Source organism: Triturus cristatus, chromosome 6, assembly GCF_964204655.1.
Source record: "Triturus cristatus chromosome 6, aTriCri1.1, whole genome shotgun sequence".
NCBI lineage: Eukaryota > Metazoa > Chordata > Amphibia > Caudata > Salamandridae > Triturus > Triturus cristatus.
Window position 1 is genome coordinate 786,855,984 of NC_140589.1, and position 20,673 is coordinate 786,876,656.

At 41.2% G+C, this 20,673-nt stretch overlaps 1 protein-coding gene across 7 annotated transcripts in view; it reads left to right on the forward strand.

Annotated features, from left to right (window-relative positions):
- The window catches only part of CEP43 (centrosomal protein 43), a 252,623-nt gene that overhangs the window by 96,343 nt on the left and 135,607 nt on the right, over window positions 1-20,673 (forward strand). For 5 of the 7 annotated variants that reach the window (XM_085611359.1, XM_085611360.1, XM_085611356.1 and 2 more), the window contains exons 7-10: window positions 1,403-1,429; window positions 3,036-3,092; window positions 3,631-3,701; window positions 16,954-17,015. In XM_085611359.1, coding sequence (XP_085467485.1) covers window positions 1,403-1,429; window positions 3,036-3,092; window positions 3,631-3,701; window positions 16,954-17,015 — 217 coding nt within the window. The remainder of the gene's footprint in view (window positions 1-1,402; window positions 1,430-3,035; window positions 3,093-3,630; window positions 3,702-16,953; window positions 17,016-20,673) is intronic. The other 2 variants (XM_085611361.1, XM_085611362.1) reach the window with 1 other exon arrangement.

The following is a 20,673-nucleotide window of genomic DNA, read 5'->3' on the forward strand; positions in this document are numbered from 1 at the left end:
CATAAAATGCCTTTGTAATGAGTCTATTAGTTTATTTAACAATTTACACATACACCTTTGGAAGCTATTGGTAGCAGCCAAAGTCTAAGACCTTCGGTACCAAATAGTTTTAGTACCGTGAGGTTGGGGTGGCGCAGCTGAGCTGTATCAAGTTACCACCGCTGCTTCTGACCCCATAAAGTTGGTTGTGTTGGTTACTGATGGATGGGGGTTGAGGAATAAACTGCCAACTAATGAGTTTTTATTATTCAACCATTACAGTTTGGTAATAGATGGTGCTAAGCTGCACCAGCACTAAACCTTCCGTCCAGTTGCTTGTGACCGTTGTTTTGCAATGGCAGGTTTGCAAAGGGCACATGTGCCATCGGGCGTCCTGGACTTGCACAATGTAAAACACCTTTGTTCTAAGTTTCATTATCTGTCTCGCTGTTCGCGGATGAGACGTCTGCTAAAGGGGAAGCAGCCTTTGGAATACCATCACCCTCTCGTTGCTGAGGTAGGCTTTGTATGTGCCTATATTGAGTATGTCCCCGGAAAACAGTTGCATATGTTGTATGCAAATGTGAGATTTTTTTGGGCATTGACTGTGATCCCCAGTGTGTGGAGGAGTGAGTTTGCTTGTTGAATATAGGCACACCTCCTTCTTATACCTTACATGAGCATATAGATTAGCATATAGAGTGTCCTACTTTAACGCGCTCTGGACATCCTGTGATTTGCATATATTCAGTCATCCTTATATATGTTGTTGTATCTTATTTGCCACTGGCTATAGAACATGCTTCCATTTAGTGTGGTCTGCCACATCATGGAATTTACCCAGCTAAGAATAGGGGGAATTGTGTTTGGTTACTCACCGCATAGTAAAAGTTATCGGCCTAGTGCCATTGTAACAAAAGACTCATCTGAAAAGTTGTTTACTTTGCTCAGTCTTCCATGTGATGGAGGCTAATGTCAAATGTCTGGCAACCTCCTCCTTTCCATTTTACCACTAAAGGACCTGCTTTAAATGTGTGGGAGGATGGTCTCCACACACTTCGTTAGGGCCTTCTTGCATTAAGATTTAAATGAGGCTCTACTCCTAAACCCTTCATTTCTAGAATGATGGCTTTCTTCTGCACTCGCTAACTCTGCCTATTTAGGATCCATTGTTATTACCATGATTCGGAGTGCAGGTGATGGAGTCCAAAGCTCCTGAAATGAATACATTTCCTTGTATATTTTGACAGTACACTTCTTTGTATATGTTGACACTAACTTTTCAATTACTAGAGTGTTTTTTTTATTTTCTCCAAAACATAAAAGTTATATATTAATCGTGCACATATTAATATTGTGTGATGTGTCATGTACTACAGTAATTTAAATGGTTTCTTTTTCTCCTGGTTTCTTTCTGCTACAGAGTGATCAGCCTTCTTCTATTCCTAAGGTACTGGGACTATACTTTCTCTCTCTCTCACACTTTTTTTAATTGTAAATTGCATATTTAACATTTATGATCACATTTTCCGGGCAAATCCTTTTTCCGGAGAAGAATGCTGGAAAATACTTAGCAATTCACTTTAAATTGCAGAATTCTTCTTTTCATCTTGGTTCTGGTTGAGGTAACTTCAACTTTCTTAAATTAATCTTCCTAAAGGAACTTAAAATAGATCTGCTGTGCGGCATATCCTATTAAATTTTTTAATGATTTATCTCCAGGGCTTTCTTATTGTAGCAATGAGCGTGAATTAATATTTCTCCAGCACTCTAACCTTGATCATTTTGGTGTCATGCTTAAGGACTAATAGCAATTTTTTAATCGTGCCATGTATCTGAAAACCATCGTGGCTAGGACAGTGGGAAGGGAGGATGTTAACCCTTGTACTGTCAAACTTACCACAGAACACTGTGTCGCCTGCTGCACTATCACACTTACCTCTGCACAACCACCCCACTACTGAACTATCACCTCAAAACACTATTCCATCACTGAGTAACTAATCCCTTCATTCGAAGCTCCGTACTTCACTATCCTTTTCCTGACCTGAATGGCAGTCTGTTCATTGCTTCATACCTTTACACTACCAAGTCAAGCTAATGCAGTATTAGCTTTTTGCACCATTTTGCCTCCCTATCGCTTTATACCAACACTGATCTTCACCAGCATACCTTTTCCCTCACGGCACTGCTGTATCACCACTACACGGTTGCCCCACTACTGCACCACCACCCAAACACCACTGTACTGCACAGCGATGCAACACTCCTGTACCTCATTACCACTCCAACTGTCTTAGTCTAATCGAGGATTCTATTGCAACAAAATATAACTTCATTACCACCCACGCTAACACACTGCTAAACCAACGCTATCAGAACTTCCAAACATCAACTCTAATCTCCACAGCATCAACACGTTAGTAAATACTACTTTCCCCCTCAATCACGCTAGTAGTCACTGCTTTATAGTTTACCTTTATTGTAGTAAGCAACCACAACCACTGTTCTGACACCCAATCCACCATCTCCCTATGACACCAAGCAGTGCACCAGCGCCCTCACCTCACTCCATGCCCTCTAAATGCTACCACAATACCATCCCATTCCACCATCCTCTCTACCACAACAGAACCGTTTTCATCCCTACACCTCTCATTAATATGGTACCAAACCACAAAGGTAACGTGGCCTCCATCTGATAACACATAAAACTCATCTAACCACATGATCAGATCACACACTGTGCATAAAAGATAATTACTTAAAAAAAAAATGATATCTTTTGGCTTTGTCAGTGTTTGTTTAAATATACACTTTGACAAACAGTGAGTGCCCGCGTGATTTTCTCATCATTGACTGTTTGATCACTGGAATCTTGTATTACTGTTATACTCATGACAAACCCATCAAGATGTGTAGGTTAGTTGATTTTCTGCTCAGAGACAACCACCAGAGCCCCTACACTATTCCTGTGAAACGTATGTGCTCAAGAAAGCTGAATTAATGAAATTGTGTTGACCCTTACTTACATTGTCAATCTGATTTTATTCTAGGAGTTATCTCCTAAACAAATAACTGAAGCAAAGAAAAAGTTTGAATTTTATGATACGGTGGGTTTCTCTGTAACTTAATCTAGTTACCTTTCAACTGCTTTATGTGTTTCACAAAATCTTTCCCTTTGCTTCAACCCTGATGATGCTGCCCTATTTTGTATTGTTGCTCGTTCAGTCATAATTCAGTGCAACAGGTAATTTGAATTTCCTTCAAGTGTAATGTCGCATTGTTTCGTTTGTGTCGTCCTCTTACAAATATAAGTGAAAAACATTCAGGAAGACATCTCGTAATCATGAGCATTTTGAATGTCTGCTGTAGTTGCAGCTGCTGTTTGCAGGAGAAAAGATTTCACTCCTCTACCATTCTCTGTCTGTGACAAAGAGGCAAGACATGACGAAATCAAAGAAAGGCCAAGCAGAATGCTTCCTACTGCTTGAAATATTTGAATGCTTCCCCTGTTTGTCTTGGTATACCTTACAACACTGATATTTAGTGAACATGTCTGTTTGTGGGGAAATACTGGGGATTAAGGAGTTGATTTGTAAAAATTTTACTATTTGTAATTATGTCAAATTGTTACATTTCTTCTCCTAGGATAAAAGTGGTGAGATTAGTAAAGATGAATTAAGAACACTCTTCATGGATCTTTTTCCTCATTTCCATCGGTAAACCATTAACATTTTATAATGCTCTCCTAAGAATGTTAACGCATGACCATGACACATTTCTTTTTACTTTCTTTTTACTAACAAATATAAGTCTGAATTGCTCATAGGTGCATGTTGACGTAAAGTGCTCAAACACCTCTCCTAGAGCCATTGCTTATTATGAAGGAATATGGTCCCCAAACTCACCTTATAAAATAGCTGCTGCAGTGAGTAGGTTATGGCATCATGACGGAGAGAATGGTGATTCTACGGTCAGCATGTATTGTAGTAGCCTCTGAATACATCAGTTAAGTGCTTTTTCTGTTCCACTATTGGTATAGATCTAGAGACCTACCTAAGTTCATTTGATTTAAAAAAAAAAAAAAAAAAAATCTTTTTGCTGTTTATTAGACCAAATTAGGTTAAGGGAGTCCTTGACTTTTTACTAATCAATTACATTTTATACATTTTTGTTAAAGATATCACTTATAAATTATGAACTGCCTGGTTTCTCCTTTACTAAATAAAAAAATATTAAGAAGTATATCAATATGTTGATCAGATTTGATGTACCTATACCAGATTTGATGAAGCCAATGAACTACAGATGTAAAGACTCGGTCAAGGCCATTCCGAAGCAACCTCCTTTTTATTTATCTTGGCCAAAAGATTTTCTTTCCTTCATTCCCACTGGTCACATCCAGATGACTTTGGCATCATGACTTGCATACATCAGATCTTGAGTACTGAAGAACACAATACAGTCTGTTGTGGTAATGATAACTGATAGTCGGTTCTAAATTTATGCAGGCATATATTATTCAGCATTGAAAAATTCTATTCTCATATTTTGTTGTGTTGTCTCTGTATTGTGCTTTCTGCCATTTTGTGAGCTTGTTTTTTTTCCAAGTAGACATTATTTACAGTATGGTACCATAATCATAAGTCAGTACTACAAGATTTGTGGGCTCAGTAAAGAATCCAGGCACATAAAAGTGCACATGTACTTATTTCTTCTCTCACAGGTTCTGAGCTCCTAAAATGCAACCTGGTTGTATGGAAAAGTCCCTAGCATGGTCACAGATGTGCACCCTTACTATTAGTGCCCCATCTGCATGGATATTTCAACCCCTGGTACTGATATTTGGTGATGGGCAAACACTGATCCTGATGTGTGCCATAACCTTGGCCTGCCCTATGGTAATGCGGTCTTGTTATACCAGGAGGTGCCACCACAGTACTACCGTCATACTGGTAGAGGGTAACTTGCCCAAAGTTAAGTGTCATAAGCATGATTGTCAAAAGGTTTCGACATTTGCGAGCCCAGCTGCTGCACTGCGAAAGTGAGAAAACACTCTCCTCTTAAAGTGAACCATATTTTTCCAAGTACACCAAGTTAATCCAGAGGTATAACGAACAATTTGACTGAAATTGGGTAATCATTATCTTCATTATATATACAATCACTCCGGAGATAGCTGTGTTGATTCAAAAACTTAATTGTGCATTTTCAAATGCCCTCTGTTGCCAATCCAGGCTTTTACATGGGCACGTGCTGTCAACTGTCCCTCGAGCCAACTCGTTAACAACCCAATGCATTTCGAATTATATTAAATTCTTCATCAGGGGTTACTATAATAAATCAGAAAGAACTGCATAAACAACAATTCAAGAATAAGCGCCAATTCGAAAATCAATTACACTGAATGTCTGTAAACATGATTTCACACTGCATTGTTCCCAAATCTACCCCTAAAAGTCCCTCATTAACCCCCCTCTTAAATACACATTCTGCGACTAAAGTAAAAAGTGAAATGCATCAAACAGTGCAAAACCCTCTGTTTGCTCCCACAAAGAAGAAGAAACTGTGCTCGTTTACCTAATGAAAACTTAATCAGCTGAAATAATCGTGCCTTCCTTCGAGTTCCAAAAAATCTTCATCTCTTCTCCCTCCCGCCCAAACAGAACTTAAAGCGTGACGCCGCACGTGTACCTAATTAATCCTCTTATTAACTCAATTGACAGCACGTGCCCATGTAAAAGCCTGGATTGGCAACAGAGGGCATTTGAAAATGCACAATAAAGTTTTTGAATCAACACAGCTATCTCCTGAGTGATTGTATATATAATGAAGATAATGATTACCCAATTTCAGTCAAATTGTTCATTATACCTCTGGATTAACTTGGTGTACTTGGAAAAATATGGTTCACTTTAAGAGGAGAGTGTTTCCTCACTTTCGCAGTGCAGCAGCTGGGCTCGCAAATGTCGAAACCTTTTGGCAATGCTTCTTGATACACTGTGGAGGGACATACCACAGATCTGCATGCACGCATTCATTACTGCAATTTAAGCAAAACTTTACGAACTCTAAGGGAAGGAGTGCACTCGCCATCTTCACCTTTGATAAGCATGATTGTGGCAGCTTACCCGCTTTGTAATACTCTGTATTGTGAACAGGCCTTTTTATCTGTGTCATTGGAGTGGTACATACCAACCCACTCATGTACAAATTCTGCTGCTTACGTAACTCGCCAGTCTCCTACATGTTGACTATATATAGTGATGCGCATTGCGATGTGTGCCCGTGCATGGTACATAACATGGAGGCCTGTAGGTTCCATTTTGGAAGCCCATGCCCTGGAAAGGATTGTTGGAGGTGAGTACTGCAACTCCAGACAAGAAATGTAGATTGTTGACATCGATGAGGGCTGGTGTGAGAGTACACCCACTGGAGGAGGTAAAGGCCGCTTCATCTATGCACATAAAAGGTCTCTTTTATTCAGAAAGAATTACTACTCAGTAGGGCTCATCAGGAGAGGTCTTATAAGGTTAGCACTGTAGGACCACAGAATCATAATAGAAAGTGTATGCCTAATCTTTGTGAGGCATATTTCAGTGCAGGCTGACAGCCAGGTGTGATGCCCAATTACATTCCTGATCAATGTTGTGGGTCAATCAGAATTGCTGACATTCTACCGTGGCAGACGGTTTCTCTGACAAAGAACAGGAAGGAGGAGAGGGCACTTCAAAGGAGTTGACACCCTCAACACATATTTCAAAGGACCAGACACTAAATCACATCTGTTTCTGAAAGTTGACTATGAAAGTGGGAGCATGAGACCCAAAAGCTGTTCATCAGCATGAAAAGAAACTTGCCAAGCATTCGATGCTGCAGCAATCAGGACTGGGACCAAGTTCTGGTAGTCTCCGTGCTGGGTGCAGGGCCATCATCTAGGAAGTAAAGGCTACTTGTCCTGAACCTGGAACACCAGCCATCTGCCTGCCTGCAAGACCAGCATAGCCTGTGAGAAGGAGGAGAGTGCTTGTAGAGTGTGTGTCCTATTGAGGATCCTGTTGAGTGGATCTCTCCCTGTGACACACCTTATTCGGTCAAGACCTGTGAGAGTTTGGGCCTTGTGCCCCTCTTGTTGTAAACTCTATGACCCCCAGCTCCCCCGTTTACCAAGTAGTGGCCATCTTTGATATTAGGTCTGTCTCCCTCCGCTCGTATGAGGTGGGGGCCACCGCAAAGATTAGGGCAGTGTCTTGAAACATTATGCCAATAGGATTCCTGCCAAAAGATATACAAGGAAGGACCTGCCCTAGAGACCATGGTAACTTGTACTGGAAACCACGAAGAAGACTTCTGATACCACCACGGTCCATCCTAAGACTGCAGCAGCCTCAACATATCATCTAGAAGAGACTGCAAAAGTCCGCAACCCTCCAGCGCCGAGAGGCTGGACCATAAGAATGCAGGCCATGCTCCTCCCTAAATTCGCCGGCTGCCGTTGGTTGGGTAAGGTAGTTTCTAGGCCACCAGGTCTCCCTGAGCATAGCACTTGGCTTCGCTTATTTGACTTTTAAGAACTGAATGAGGCTTTCTTTGTATGTTGACTAGCATGGCACACATGTGAAAGCTTCCTCCATTAGCTAAGGGAGGAAAAAATCCACTCCATTAGAAGGGAAAGGGGGAGTCTGAGACACTGCCCAGGTTAGCGCTTGTGTGCCGACCTTAAGAGATTGTGGGTATTATTTAGTGCACTGTATATATATACTTTTTGTGCTTATAATAAAAACTATGCTGATCTCAAAAGCAAGTATTTGACTGTACAATCAGTTTATTGGGGTTGCTGTTTGTACCGTGAGTCTTGTGCATGTGTACATCTTGCATGTACCTCCCACTCCATCCCCCACCCCCTGAGAACCCTTGAACTGCTCAACCCACACTATCACTGAGAGTCAAGTGCTGAAGCGATAGTACTTGGACCAGCTGTTCAAGATCCATAGCAGGTCGTGCTCCTGGATAGCAGTAACAAAAGTCCACAAACCCCACGATTGAGCCCCGTATCCTCTGGATTCTCTGTGGCTGACTGAAATGGGTTTTCAACACCAACTCTCCTCACAAATGGATTTGTAGATGAGGATGCTCAGTTGTCATGTGCTTTTCAGGGGAGATGCTTAGTTTTTATTTTCCTTATTTGACAATCCACTCCACTTTTGGGAATTCTCCACCTCCAAGTAGTTGGGTTGAGTGAAATATATATATATGTTTTTCCGCGTACTCCTCGATCACTACAAACACGGACCACAATTCTTTCTCGCAGAGTTTCTTTATTGTGTTATTGCCATAACGTTTCGGCTCGTCCGAGCCTTGATCACATGACATGGCAAGATCAGTTTTGGGACATATTTAAAGTGATAGGTGCATTAACAAAACATTTACCACGTGATAAGTGCTATCATAGACATGAAAGAGTTCCTGGTTTATCCCAATCCAGCATTTTGACTATGAAAATTAATATTTTCAGATACCTCGGTTTTTTAATACTGTCTGTTTGTCTAAAATCAACATACAATTCTTGTAAAATACATGTTGTGCACATTTGCTTGCATTTTTGTTATTTTGTCATTATCTTCTTACATCATAACCAAAGCATATTCACATTGATGTGCCCTATGATGATAGATCTATTGTGTCACAGCTGTCCATTGCGTAATACTGTGGTTAAATCCACTTAAAATTACCGGGTAATCTCATAAATGTGTATATCATGCTGTGTGAGATAAAAAAGTCTGCCGCTATCAATGTGTAAATTATAAATTATTAAAAGTGAGTGGTGAATATAAATAACTGTGTGCAATCATGCTAGTTACAAAACTCCATACTGTATTCATATCTTTTTAGTTTGAACAGGTATTAGTGGACTCCCCAATTTGTATCTCTTGTGGGTAGTTGCATACGTAGTTATCATGATTCTGAAGTTGTCGATTGTGGTCTTAATACCATATATGATACATGACTAAGGTACACTAGCAAAGCAAGATAGTATCTTGTTCAAGGTGTATCTGTGCAAATGTTGATGTAAACATATATAAATAAATAAATCCAACATGGGTCATTGCTAAATACATAAGTATAAACATCTAAATACGTATAAATACATTAATAAATATTCTTTGTGATGTATGTGATGGACACCCTCTGCGGTAGCAGGGGTCCAATCACAGCGTCATTGAGGACTAGTATATATATATTATATATATATTTTTTTTCTTTCTTGGAGCAGGTAAATCAATGGTTCCAATGACTAGCTTTAAATATTTTCCTTCATTTAATAATGAAGAGTTCAGATTATTCGAATCTCAATCTCTGTGTCTTTATATTCTATGTTTCACTGCAAGGGTACACTCTAAATTGGTGCTCTGCTTAAATTTCAGCACGCTAAATATTGATTTGATTGATTTTCGTTGAGTGGTGTGCTTTAGGGGTTGAATACTGATCGAAACATTTGTAAGGATAGGTATGCTAGATAGCTATTGCGGAGATGTTTTGACAAAAGTGGCACAGGCTAATAGCAAAAATGCCCTTTTCATTTATTTCTTTTAAAAGGCTGACAAAAAAAGAGCAGCAAGCAGCTCCTTACACTTTCTTTGTTGGCACTTGAATCAGTACAGCAGCAGCAGTGCCTACAACCCGGATGCCGTTGGCGAGTGATCATTAAAAGACATTAAACCAACACCCTCTCTCCCTATGACCCCAACACTTTAAAATCATAATACAAACTAAAAGGAAAGGTTGCTGTATAACTAGAAATTCTGTAGCCTTAGTGAATCACCCTTCTGAATAAGCAGGGTGCACCTCTTGTCCATTGCTCCTTTGAGTTTAAGGCACTTTCTGTAATCGACTCCCAGGACTAGAGCTTTGTGCATGGTTGCTATCCAAATCGGGGAGAATGAAGCTCTATATCTTTTTAAACCCATTTTTATTTTCTGGTAAGTTGTTTATTTTAATGAGTTCCCTTAAAATAAAGGTAAAATAGAAAATGTTGCTACAATGTTGCTTCTTTTCAGACTCAAAATTGTTTTGAGGCCCTGCTGAAGCATGGAGATTTTTTAATATTTACATATTTAATGGCAATACTCAAGATGTGACATATTCTTAATGTGAAATGTTAAATACTTTCTGATTTAGTAGGTTTTTAAAAATTAGGTGTACAGGTGTGTCTTGATTCATGCTGTGCTCCAAAAACATAATACGTAGAAATAAAATAGATAGGCTTCCTTTGTTGATTAGATCTGTGACATTGCTTGTAGGTCTGATTTGTTCTTTCCTTAATGTGCTTGGAAAAAACACTTAGTAATGCAACCTGATACAGGAAGAATACTCACCAGATCCCCTCAAGATAATGCACAACCTGCTAAAAAACAACTAGCTTTTCAAGAGGCAATAGACATTCCTACAATTACAAGGAACATTTTGGATAAACAGGATAAAGCCACTAGTACACTTCGCTTTAGTTCTCCTTCACTACAACATGAACACACGCCATCACAACCACACTCTCCAGTTTATGAGCACATACAGTCACCACAAGAATCATTTCATTATTTTACAGGGGATGGAGATGGGAGGGATGATGATCAACAGTCAATACCACACAGGAGGACTGAGATACAATTGATACAGATCCACTAGATAATGCAGATCCCGATCTTTATACACCTAAACCCTCTCCACCAGATTATACCACTACATATCATGACCTTATCAGTAGGGCAGCTAATTTATGTAAGGTACCATTACATACTGAGGAAATAGAGGATGATTTTTTATTTGAGAATCTTTCTTCAACACCAAAATCGACACAGTATCTCCCTATGTTAAAAGGAATGCATAGGCATACTACTGATAATATTCAATAACCCTGTCACATCTAGCATTATCATTACTAGAGGTTGATAAAAAAAATATAAGCCCTCTCCAGCAGACCCTATTTACATTAGGAGTCAACTTGCACCAGACTATTTGGTTGTGGCTACTGCTTGCAAAAGAGCAAAATCCCAGGCAACTGGTGAAGCTCCACCCACATACAAAGAGAGCAAACGTATAGATGCGGCAGGAAAAATGGTGGCAGCTCAATGATCTAATCATTGGAGGATTGCTAATTCAATAGGCCCATTATCAAGATATGATAGGGCACACTGGGACGAAATGGAAGTAGGTTTACAACATCTCCCAGAGGAACTTAATAAAAGGGCATACCAAATATCAACAGAGGGGTTTATCTGTTTCTAATAAAGAACGGTGACTTGTGTTTATTGCATTTGTATACATTATTTATCGCATTATTACATGGTCCTCTACATAGGATACACTATCCTTTCACTCTATCCTCACCCGCCAAATGGAAAACAATCTAACAATGGAATTGATGGACATGCGCGCTGCACTGAAAAAGAGGAGTCACTATAACTCGTGACTCAAAAGACTTCTTCGAAGAAAAAACTGTTGCACACTTCTGAGCCAGCACTAGATGGCAGACTTTTGCTAGCATGTGAATTTACAGCACTACATGCCACAAACAGATGCTTACAGGGTAAGTAACATTATATTTATATAATTCTCAATCACTGATAAAAACCAAAGGTTACAGAGACGTTGTGGTTCACTTGTACAAAGCCAGAGAAATTCAGCAGTTCTAGTTAGCTGAGCTAACTAGAACTCGCATCCCCGCAATGCACTGCTTATAACCTCACATATCAAATGACATCACTGATGACATCATCCACAGAATCTGATGAACCCACCCACACCTCCATATAACCTTTCATACACCCACTCCAACTTCCACACTACTATTCTCAAACCCACTCATACACTCGTACCAGTACTTACACAGCTATTCACTGATTCATAGATCAACACACACATCCACTCACTCGCCCATACATCCACTCACATACCCACCCAGCCACTCACTCAGTAATACAGCCACTGACATAGCCACTCATACGCACATACAGCCACTCAAGCACTGAGTCGGTCACCCATAGTTACTCACACACCTACTCACTCACCCATACAGTCAGTCACACAGCCACTTACCCATACAGTTACAAACACTCACACAGATAATAACACGTACTCACACCCCTATACAGTCACTGACATAAGCACAGACTCACCCATACTGTTATGTTCCCTGGTTAGGCCCGTGTAGCGAAGCTGCTCATTTCTTACATGTGAACTTTTGCACATATTTGCATGCACCACAATGTTGATCAGTTTTTCTGAAATACTTTGTTTACACATCTAGCTTCGCACAACATTCCGATGCCTCGAACATCATGTTCAAGGCCTCTTTGCACACTATGTACAAAGGTCATTCTATCTTCATCCACGGGGCGACAGGGCTATCTACATATCCATAACATCACTAATCTATAACGTACCACGCAAGGCTGCTTTCTGTTATAAATAATGAGCATCCCATTAGATTAGCAGACAATGCACTTAAGCTGACGCAAAGGGCCCTGCATGCTGAGACTTCACCACACAGCGATCGGACATCTCTGGAGGGGTGACCAGTTCTTGACCAAGACAGGGTCCTTCATTCTCTACCGCCAGGTAATGGGGTTCGATCGTTCCTTGGGGAGATTCTTGGCTGTACACCTACACACTGGAAAGTACACCTAAAGTAGGGTTAGCATAGTAGGAGTACGCCTGATTACTGCCTTGTTTATATGCCTGCATATATACACTGTTTTAGAACCATGGTAGAACTGTATCTACTATTTAGTCTTGTTGTGCTTGTAATCACTTTCATCTGCTTCTGTCTACTGATTATCGCAGCATATGTATTCTATACAAGAATAACGTTGGTTCAATAAATATATTGAAAATGTCCCACTGTGTATTCTGTATATTTCTCTGAGCACGAGTAAGCACGAGTGACTGAGTAAAAAGTTCTGATCTGTTTGCACGATCCCCGAGGGGTCAGGATTGTCATGTAAAGTGGTTGCCGTAAACCATTCGCTCCCTGGTAAGCTACTGACACACCTACTCACTCATCCATACAGGCAGTCACACACACCCTCACCCACCCATACAGACACCCATGAGGTATTCAGACTACTAATCACTCACCCAATCACTCACCCATACAACCCACTCACACACCCATACAACCACTACCACTTAGACATCAACTGAAAGACAGATACAGACATTCACACAACCAGTCACTCACCCGTACATTCTCTAAGACACCTAATCACTCATTTATACAGTTAGTCACGCACCCACTGATTCATCCAATCAGACACTTATACACCCCACTGATTCACCAATACACCTTGGTGTATGTGTGTGTGTATATATATATCACTCATAAACGTTTTTAAAAACACTGACAGTCACTGTATGATGTCATCAGTGAGATCAGTGATGTCACTGACCATGTCATGAGTGATGTAATATGTGAGGTCATAAGCAATGCATTGCGAGGGTGTGAGTTATAGTTAGCTCAGCTAACTATAACTGCTGAATTGCTCTGGTTTTGTACAAGTAAAACCTGAGCTTAACTATAACATCTCCGTAAGCTTTGTTTTTTTTAGTGAATTTCAAAGTTTTTTTTAAATTCCATTTCCTAACTATAACGTCCCTGTAACTTCTGTTTTTTTCAGTGAATTTCTATGGCTCCCCAAGGTCTCTCGGGAATAAAGTGGACTTCATCCCCCAGCCAGTATTGCACCACGAGCTGCGTTTGCAGAGTGGTTGAGAAAGGGGGCATGGCCTCCGAAGACCTCTTAGCAATCCCGCTGTGTGGGGATTGTTGGAGATAATTGGAGGGCTAGTTGGCCCCAAAGGACTTCTTTGGGGCGAACTACCCCTCGTGTTACCTCCAGTAAGTCCCTCTCAGCAGGATTGCTGAGACCTGATAGGAGGCCACGTCCCCTTTCTCCACCACTCTGCATATGCACCTCCTGGCGCACTACTAGTAGGGGGATGACGTTCCCGTGGGTATTGAGGGGCCTTGGGGGCCACCTTACCCCATCTATTACCACCAGCAAGTCCCACCCAGTGGATTTGCTGAGAGGTTTTTGGTGGCCACGCCCCCTTTCTCCAACACTCTCCAGATGCACCTCCTGGCACACTATTAGTTGGGGGGTGAAGTCCCCTTGGGTCTTGAGGTTCCTTGGGGGCCAACCACCCCTCCTTTTACTTACAGTAAGGCCCACACAGGTACATTGCTGAGAGGTCGTCAGAGGCCATGCCCCCTTTCTTCACCACTCTGCAAACGTGCATCCTGGCGGACTACTCATTGGGGTAAGATGTCTACTTAATCCTGAGGCCCTCAGGAGACAGGGGGACCTCATCCCCCCCACCAGCATTGTGTTGATAGGCGCGTTTGCAGAGTGGTGGAGAAAGGGGGCTTGGCCTCTGACCACTTCTCAGCAATCCCACTGTGTGGGGCTTACTGGAGTTAACAGGAGGTCCTGTTGGCCCCCAAGGACCTTCAGTAGCCAAGGGGACTTCATCCCCCAGCCTGGTGGTCCCCAGGGCCATATAGAGCTTCATGAGAGGGGGTGTGTGGCTCTCCTTTGTTAAGTAACTGACTGGGAGGTGGTGGCCCCCGGGGTTCTGCAACGGACCCCCTTCATTATTCTATTTGTGCTCTGGGGAGGTGGCAGTCCCCACAGCTGCAAGGGAGGGCCGGAGCCCCCCATGCATTATTATTTATTTTATCCCCGGGGAGGTGGCGGTCCCCGGAGCAGCTGGGGAACTGCGAGTCTACCCCGCATATAATTAAGTTACTGCCCTGGGAGGTGGCGGTCCCTTGGGCTGCAAGGGAGGCCGTAGGGCCACACCCGCCTTATTTTTATATTTGGATTGTGAACATACTAACTTTTCTTATCCCAACTGGTTTACTTCTGCAGTGCACTAGTTACACTTGTTAGATGTTAATTCCATCCTCATCTTGATAGGTTGGCATTAACATTATCAGAGCTGCATTTTGCTTCCTATGGTCTATAAGTAGAGGACAGGCAGTACGTAGGCTGATCACCCCTGCATTGAAGTGTTGCCTAGAAACTAGCTTATTCTAATAGTCTATTCCAAAGCTGATCCCATCCAGAGGAATGCATCAACATAAGGGATTTGAGGGACATTTGTTCACACATCAATCTAGTGTTTCCATTTAGACCAATGCTCAAACCCACTTTTAGGGGGAGCTAGCACTTAACATCCAGCCAGGATTGTTTCCAAAGTGATATCCATGTATAAACTAGATTTAACAACATTTTCAAAAGGCAGATTTATTTCCACAGTTTCCAATGCTAGGCAAATCCACAGTACTTTGTGAATATAAAAGAGTGATGGTGGTCTTGTTGTACTTACTCGATCTAACACATTTAAAAGTCTGCAGTCAGATAGAACAGTTTCTTCACAAGCCATGCATAGCCCTTACTGTACCTCTTGCATTCAAGCAGAAATCTACTTAAAAGGGCCCTGCACTTTATCACAACAATTTATTTGATTGATTATTCTAAGTATCTTTGCATTTTGCATAGGTTATTTGCACAGTTTCTCTACACAGTGCAGATTGAGAGCCTTTCATTTGTCATATTAAATGTGCTAGCTATAGGAATGGTTATTACGTTAGCATTTCCCTTGCTGTGATCTTGTCTCTAATATTTTAATATTATATTAGCTTCTCCAAGTGTAATCTTCTCCTCCACAATTTAAATTATAAATCTAAATAGCTTAACCCCAAAAACACTGTATCAACAACTTTTGTTAAAATAATTGATACAAGTTCATCCCTACTATTCTGTGCATTCCAAACAAAAATGGTTATTTATGCCACATCATTTTACTAGCATTTCAGGATTGCAACTAAAGCCTTGATCACATTTGTGAAAAACGTTTTGTGTAACAGAAATAGGGCCCACTTTTCAGCTCTCTGCTTGACATGAAGATCCAAGTGAGCCCTCCCCTTTGTGATAGTTTATCGGTTTTTCTGTAAAGCATGTTCGCTAATTATATTGTGAGCATGATAACATTAGCATTTACAATGCACTGCTCTAACCCAAGATTAAAATCTGTCCTATGTTTATGTAACATTTGTAAGTGCTTCTTAATAGTCTGCACTGAATCTCCCCAGGATACATTTCTCCCAATTCAGATAGTTACACAGTATATTTGGGGAAATAAGGTTGTTTTAGAATAGTGAGAACACATTGATCATGGGAAATTTAGCAAGTTCTCACTATTTTATTTATTTTTATTTTTATGATTTTATATAGCGCTGAATCACCCCGAGGGGTATCTCTGCACTTACTTACTTAGTCTTACATGAAAAAAGGAGTGAAAATTTGAAGAAACCATTTATGAATTCCTCGGTAGATATTAAAATTGAATTTTACACTGCTAAATGTATGCCTTCCAAAGTTTGACTGATTTCGGTGAAGTATGGCCTCATATCTGATAATGTCCTAGCACTGTTCAGTTTGGGTTTCAACACGTTTCCTCTGCCATCATTCGAGAGGTATGTTCCTAGATTTTACAAGTTAGCGCAGTAGTACTTAGCGTAGAAAGGCACCATATATGTATATTAGTGGGACTTCATCAAGTGTATCCTCCTCAATTGGTGGGCTAATATTCGGTTGCCTGTTTTTCACATATTATTTTAGGAAAATCTGTTGCTGGAGAACACAAAGTTGCTTATTAACAATAGTCCTACAGTGAGTATTTTTTCCACATTCACTTGCCAGTCTCTAAACCTCCCTGTGTTTCTGTGGGCGGGGTAGTGAGCGATGAGGGTGTCCAGTTCCTCAATGAATTACTTTATGTTGCTACAAAATGCTTGAGGGTCCTGCCTGTTAGTGGAAAAGTATTACAAGCTTATGCATTTTTAGAATGATTCTTAACAACTGATTGGTTTGATTGGAAAAAGAGTAATTGTCTTGTTTTCCTTTCCAGGAATATGCTTGAGAGGTACGTCAATGATGAATTCAAGGCAGCAGATAAAGATTTCAACAATGGTAAGTGTACCAAATTGACACTATCTTAACGTGCAAAACATGTAATTTCAGGTACATACCATAGTCCCACCCTACTTTATAAGTCTTGCGTGCACAGCTCATGCGCTGCACTTGCTAGGGGTAGGGTTTACAATAAAGGGCTTGGAGCCCGCTCGTTGCTTATGATTTGTTTCCTTCATTGTCATTCTTCCTCCCTGTGTAGCATGGACCATGCACAGGTCAATTTAATAAGTGTCCGTACGCCGCGTGTGCTGATATTGAGGCACCTATTTTCTTTCTGGTTTCCCCGCAATAGCTGTCCCCATCCCTCCACCCTCTCTCTTGGATCAGTATTATAAACAAGCATTGGCAAAGCCAATAGGTTTCACCTATTCAAAAGCTATTGGCTTTGCAAATGTGTTTTAGCCATGTTGTACACTAGTGTGGCTGCTGTTCAGCATGGCTAAACGTTTGTGGCATAGAGGAGAGTGTCATAGAGTTGTTTGTGTCGTAGAGTGGCGTGTATCGTAGAGTCGTAGCATGCAGTGGTTAGAGGAGACTAGGGTGGCATTTAGTACAGTGGAGTAGAGTGCGATGGTGTAGAGTATAGTGCAGTGGCGTAGAGTTGGTTGCTGCAGAGAAGAGTGGAGTGATGTAGAGAGAAGTGGCATAGAGTGTAGTGCTGTAGAGTGCATTGTTGTACAGTGCAGTAGAGTGGTGTAGAGTGCAGTGGTGCAGCATAGAGTTCAGTGGTGGAGAGTGCAGTTTGCAGAGTAGAGTGTCATGGAGTGCAGTGGCGTAGTGTAGAGAGGTGCAGAGTATAACAGAGTGGCATAGAGCACAGTGGAGTAGAGTAGTTTGCAGAGGCACAGACTCCAATAGAGTGGCGTAGAGTGCAGTGGCTTGTTTTAGAGTAAAGTGAAGCGACGTGGAGTGGTTCAGGGTAGAGTGCAGTGGTTTAGAGTGTTGTAGACTGCAGTGGTGTGGAGTAGCGCAGCGTAGATTGCAGTAGCTTAGATTGCAGTGGAGTGTCGTAGAGTAAATTGTTTCAGAGTAGAGTGAAGTGCCGTAGATTGGCGTCGAGTACAGTGATGTGGAGTAAATTGGCACAGAGTAGAGTGCCTTTGGCATAGATTGTAATGACATAGTGTGCAGTGTTGCAGAGTATAGTGGCATAGAGCAGAGTGGAACAGAATGCATTGGCATGAAGTAGATTGGTGCCCAGTAGAGCACAGAGGCGTGGAGTGAAGTGGCATAGAGTGCAGAGCAGAGTGGTGTAGAGTGCAGTGGATAAAATAGAGTAGTGCCCAGTAGAGTACAGAGGTGTGGAGCAGAGTGGATTGGTGCATGGTAGAGTGCAGTGGCATGAAGTGGTGTAGAGTAGAGTGGAGTTACGTAAAATGCAATGTGCATGGTGTGATGAACCACTACATTTGCACAGACATACAGATTTACTGATAAACGTATACAGCGCACAAACAATGTGTGGAAATGTCATCACCTAGTGTATTGATTTGTTTTGGTCGTATTAAAATATATATTTTCACCACTCTTCACAATTACGAAAAACGTGCTCCATTTGTGATTTCCTAATTGTGATATATTCCGAAATATCTTCACAGTTTATTTACTGACATTTCAATTTTGTTGTGTGCTAGAAAAAAAGCCTTTCTTTCACAGCAAGACTGTCACATAATTTTCCCTTCGAACTCAGAGCAAGAAAAGTAAACACCAAGCTTCTTCAGAAGACAGAGCCTATCATTTTACCTCTGTCTTTGAATCCACATTCAAATGTGACAAAATAAGAATGAGATCTAAAGGCCTGTTTACAGAAGGAGAGCTCTCGGAAGGATACAGTATATAAGGGATGCTCCGCGGGTGGGACTGAGACGTGCTGGACAGCTTAAACAAATATAGCCAGCAAATAGAAAGCAAGCAAATGTGAGTTACAAACCACAAAAGCAATGGTAAGCAACTTGTGGGATACATTCCAAGGGAATGTCCCCAAGATGTCTTTAGGAAACCAGACAGCTGTGCTGTCTGGTAAGCTTCGAACTAATAAAAAAGACTGGAAAGATTTGCCATCTTGGCCCGTTAAGGGAGATGTGCAAGATACACAAGTTCAAGTATCCCATTGTTTCCATTTTTTTATAAAATGTGTGAATAGTTATTTTACAAGATTACATACATTTGTATGTTAACAAACACATTTTTCGCAAACATTTTAAATTCCAAGATACTTGTAACAACAATTTTAACAATTTAATATATATATATATATATATTATCTACTGGTGGTCGCCAGTAGATAGTTATAGTTAGGACCGTGTTTCCATAGGAAATCCGCAACATTCTATTTGGAATAACTTTGGCGCCGATTGATGAATCCTCGCGAAATTTTCAAAACAGGTGGGGCGCTCCGCTCCTACCTTGAAAGTCTCGGGGGATTCGTCGAGCGGGGGCTGAGAAAAAAGGGGGGTCCCAAAACGCGTTTTCCCCATGCATTTTTCCATAGGGACATTTAGTCCAAGGTACAGCCCGAACGGCTGAACAGAATTACTTGAAATTTGGCATAGAGGTAGTCCTCAAGTCAGGGATGTGCCTTTTGGATATCTAGAGTCAATCTGTTCAGTAGTTCCTGAGAAAATTGCAGTTAAAAGTACATATATATCTATAAGCATACCGTACGCGCACACTGCCGTGCGCGAGCGCAATTCTGATTGGTTGTTAGATGTCAGTAAACATTCTAATCGGTCGAAATCAGGAAGTGTTGGCCGCCATTTTGTCTCTCGCAGTCTGAGGCAGTGAAAAACAAAGGTGGAGAACGTGAAAAGGGGGCAGGGTGGACAGTTCCTGACCCCCTAGCCTTTGTCAGGGGGGTCACTGAAGGACCCCCCAGGGCGAAAAAAACTATTTTTTATTTTTTCGTAAAACCGCGAGGTGCGCGCACCGTACGCGCACGGCACGCACAACGCATCGAGGGCGTTCGGTGCGCGAAGCGCACCGAACGCACACAGTGCGTGCACGGTGCGCGAACCTTGCGCGCACGGAGCACGCACAGTGAAAAACCTGAAAAAAAATAAATATTAATAAATACATAACTTAGCATTTAAAAAACCGTACAAATTCACTTAAAAAACCATAGGTTTCACACACGTTATAGTTAGGAATTAGCATTTAAAAAACCTTGCAAATTCACTTAAAAAACCATAGGTTTCACACATGTTATAGTTAGCTGGACATTTCCCTCGTAAAAAAAACAATGAAATTCCCCCGTTATAGTTAGTGCAGGCAACTATAACTCACGCGACCGCAATCCTCTGCTGATGATGTCAGATATTACATCACTGTATTTAGACACCTATTTACCCATGTCTTCTTCCATTAATCTTTAGCTATACATATATTACAAATATTTATTTTCAGAAAGACACATATGTCATCAGTGATGTCATATCTGACGTCATCAGCAGAGGATTGCGGTCGCGTGATTTATAGTTGCCTGCACTAACTATAACGGGGGAATTTCGTTGGTTTTTTACGAGGGAAATGTCCAGCTAACTATAACATGTGTGAAACCTATGGTTTTTTAAGTGAATATATATATATATACACATATATGTATATATATGATGCTTGAGCAATTAAATACGTTGGTTTCAGTGGTTTCCTTCTTCGT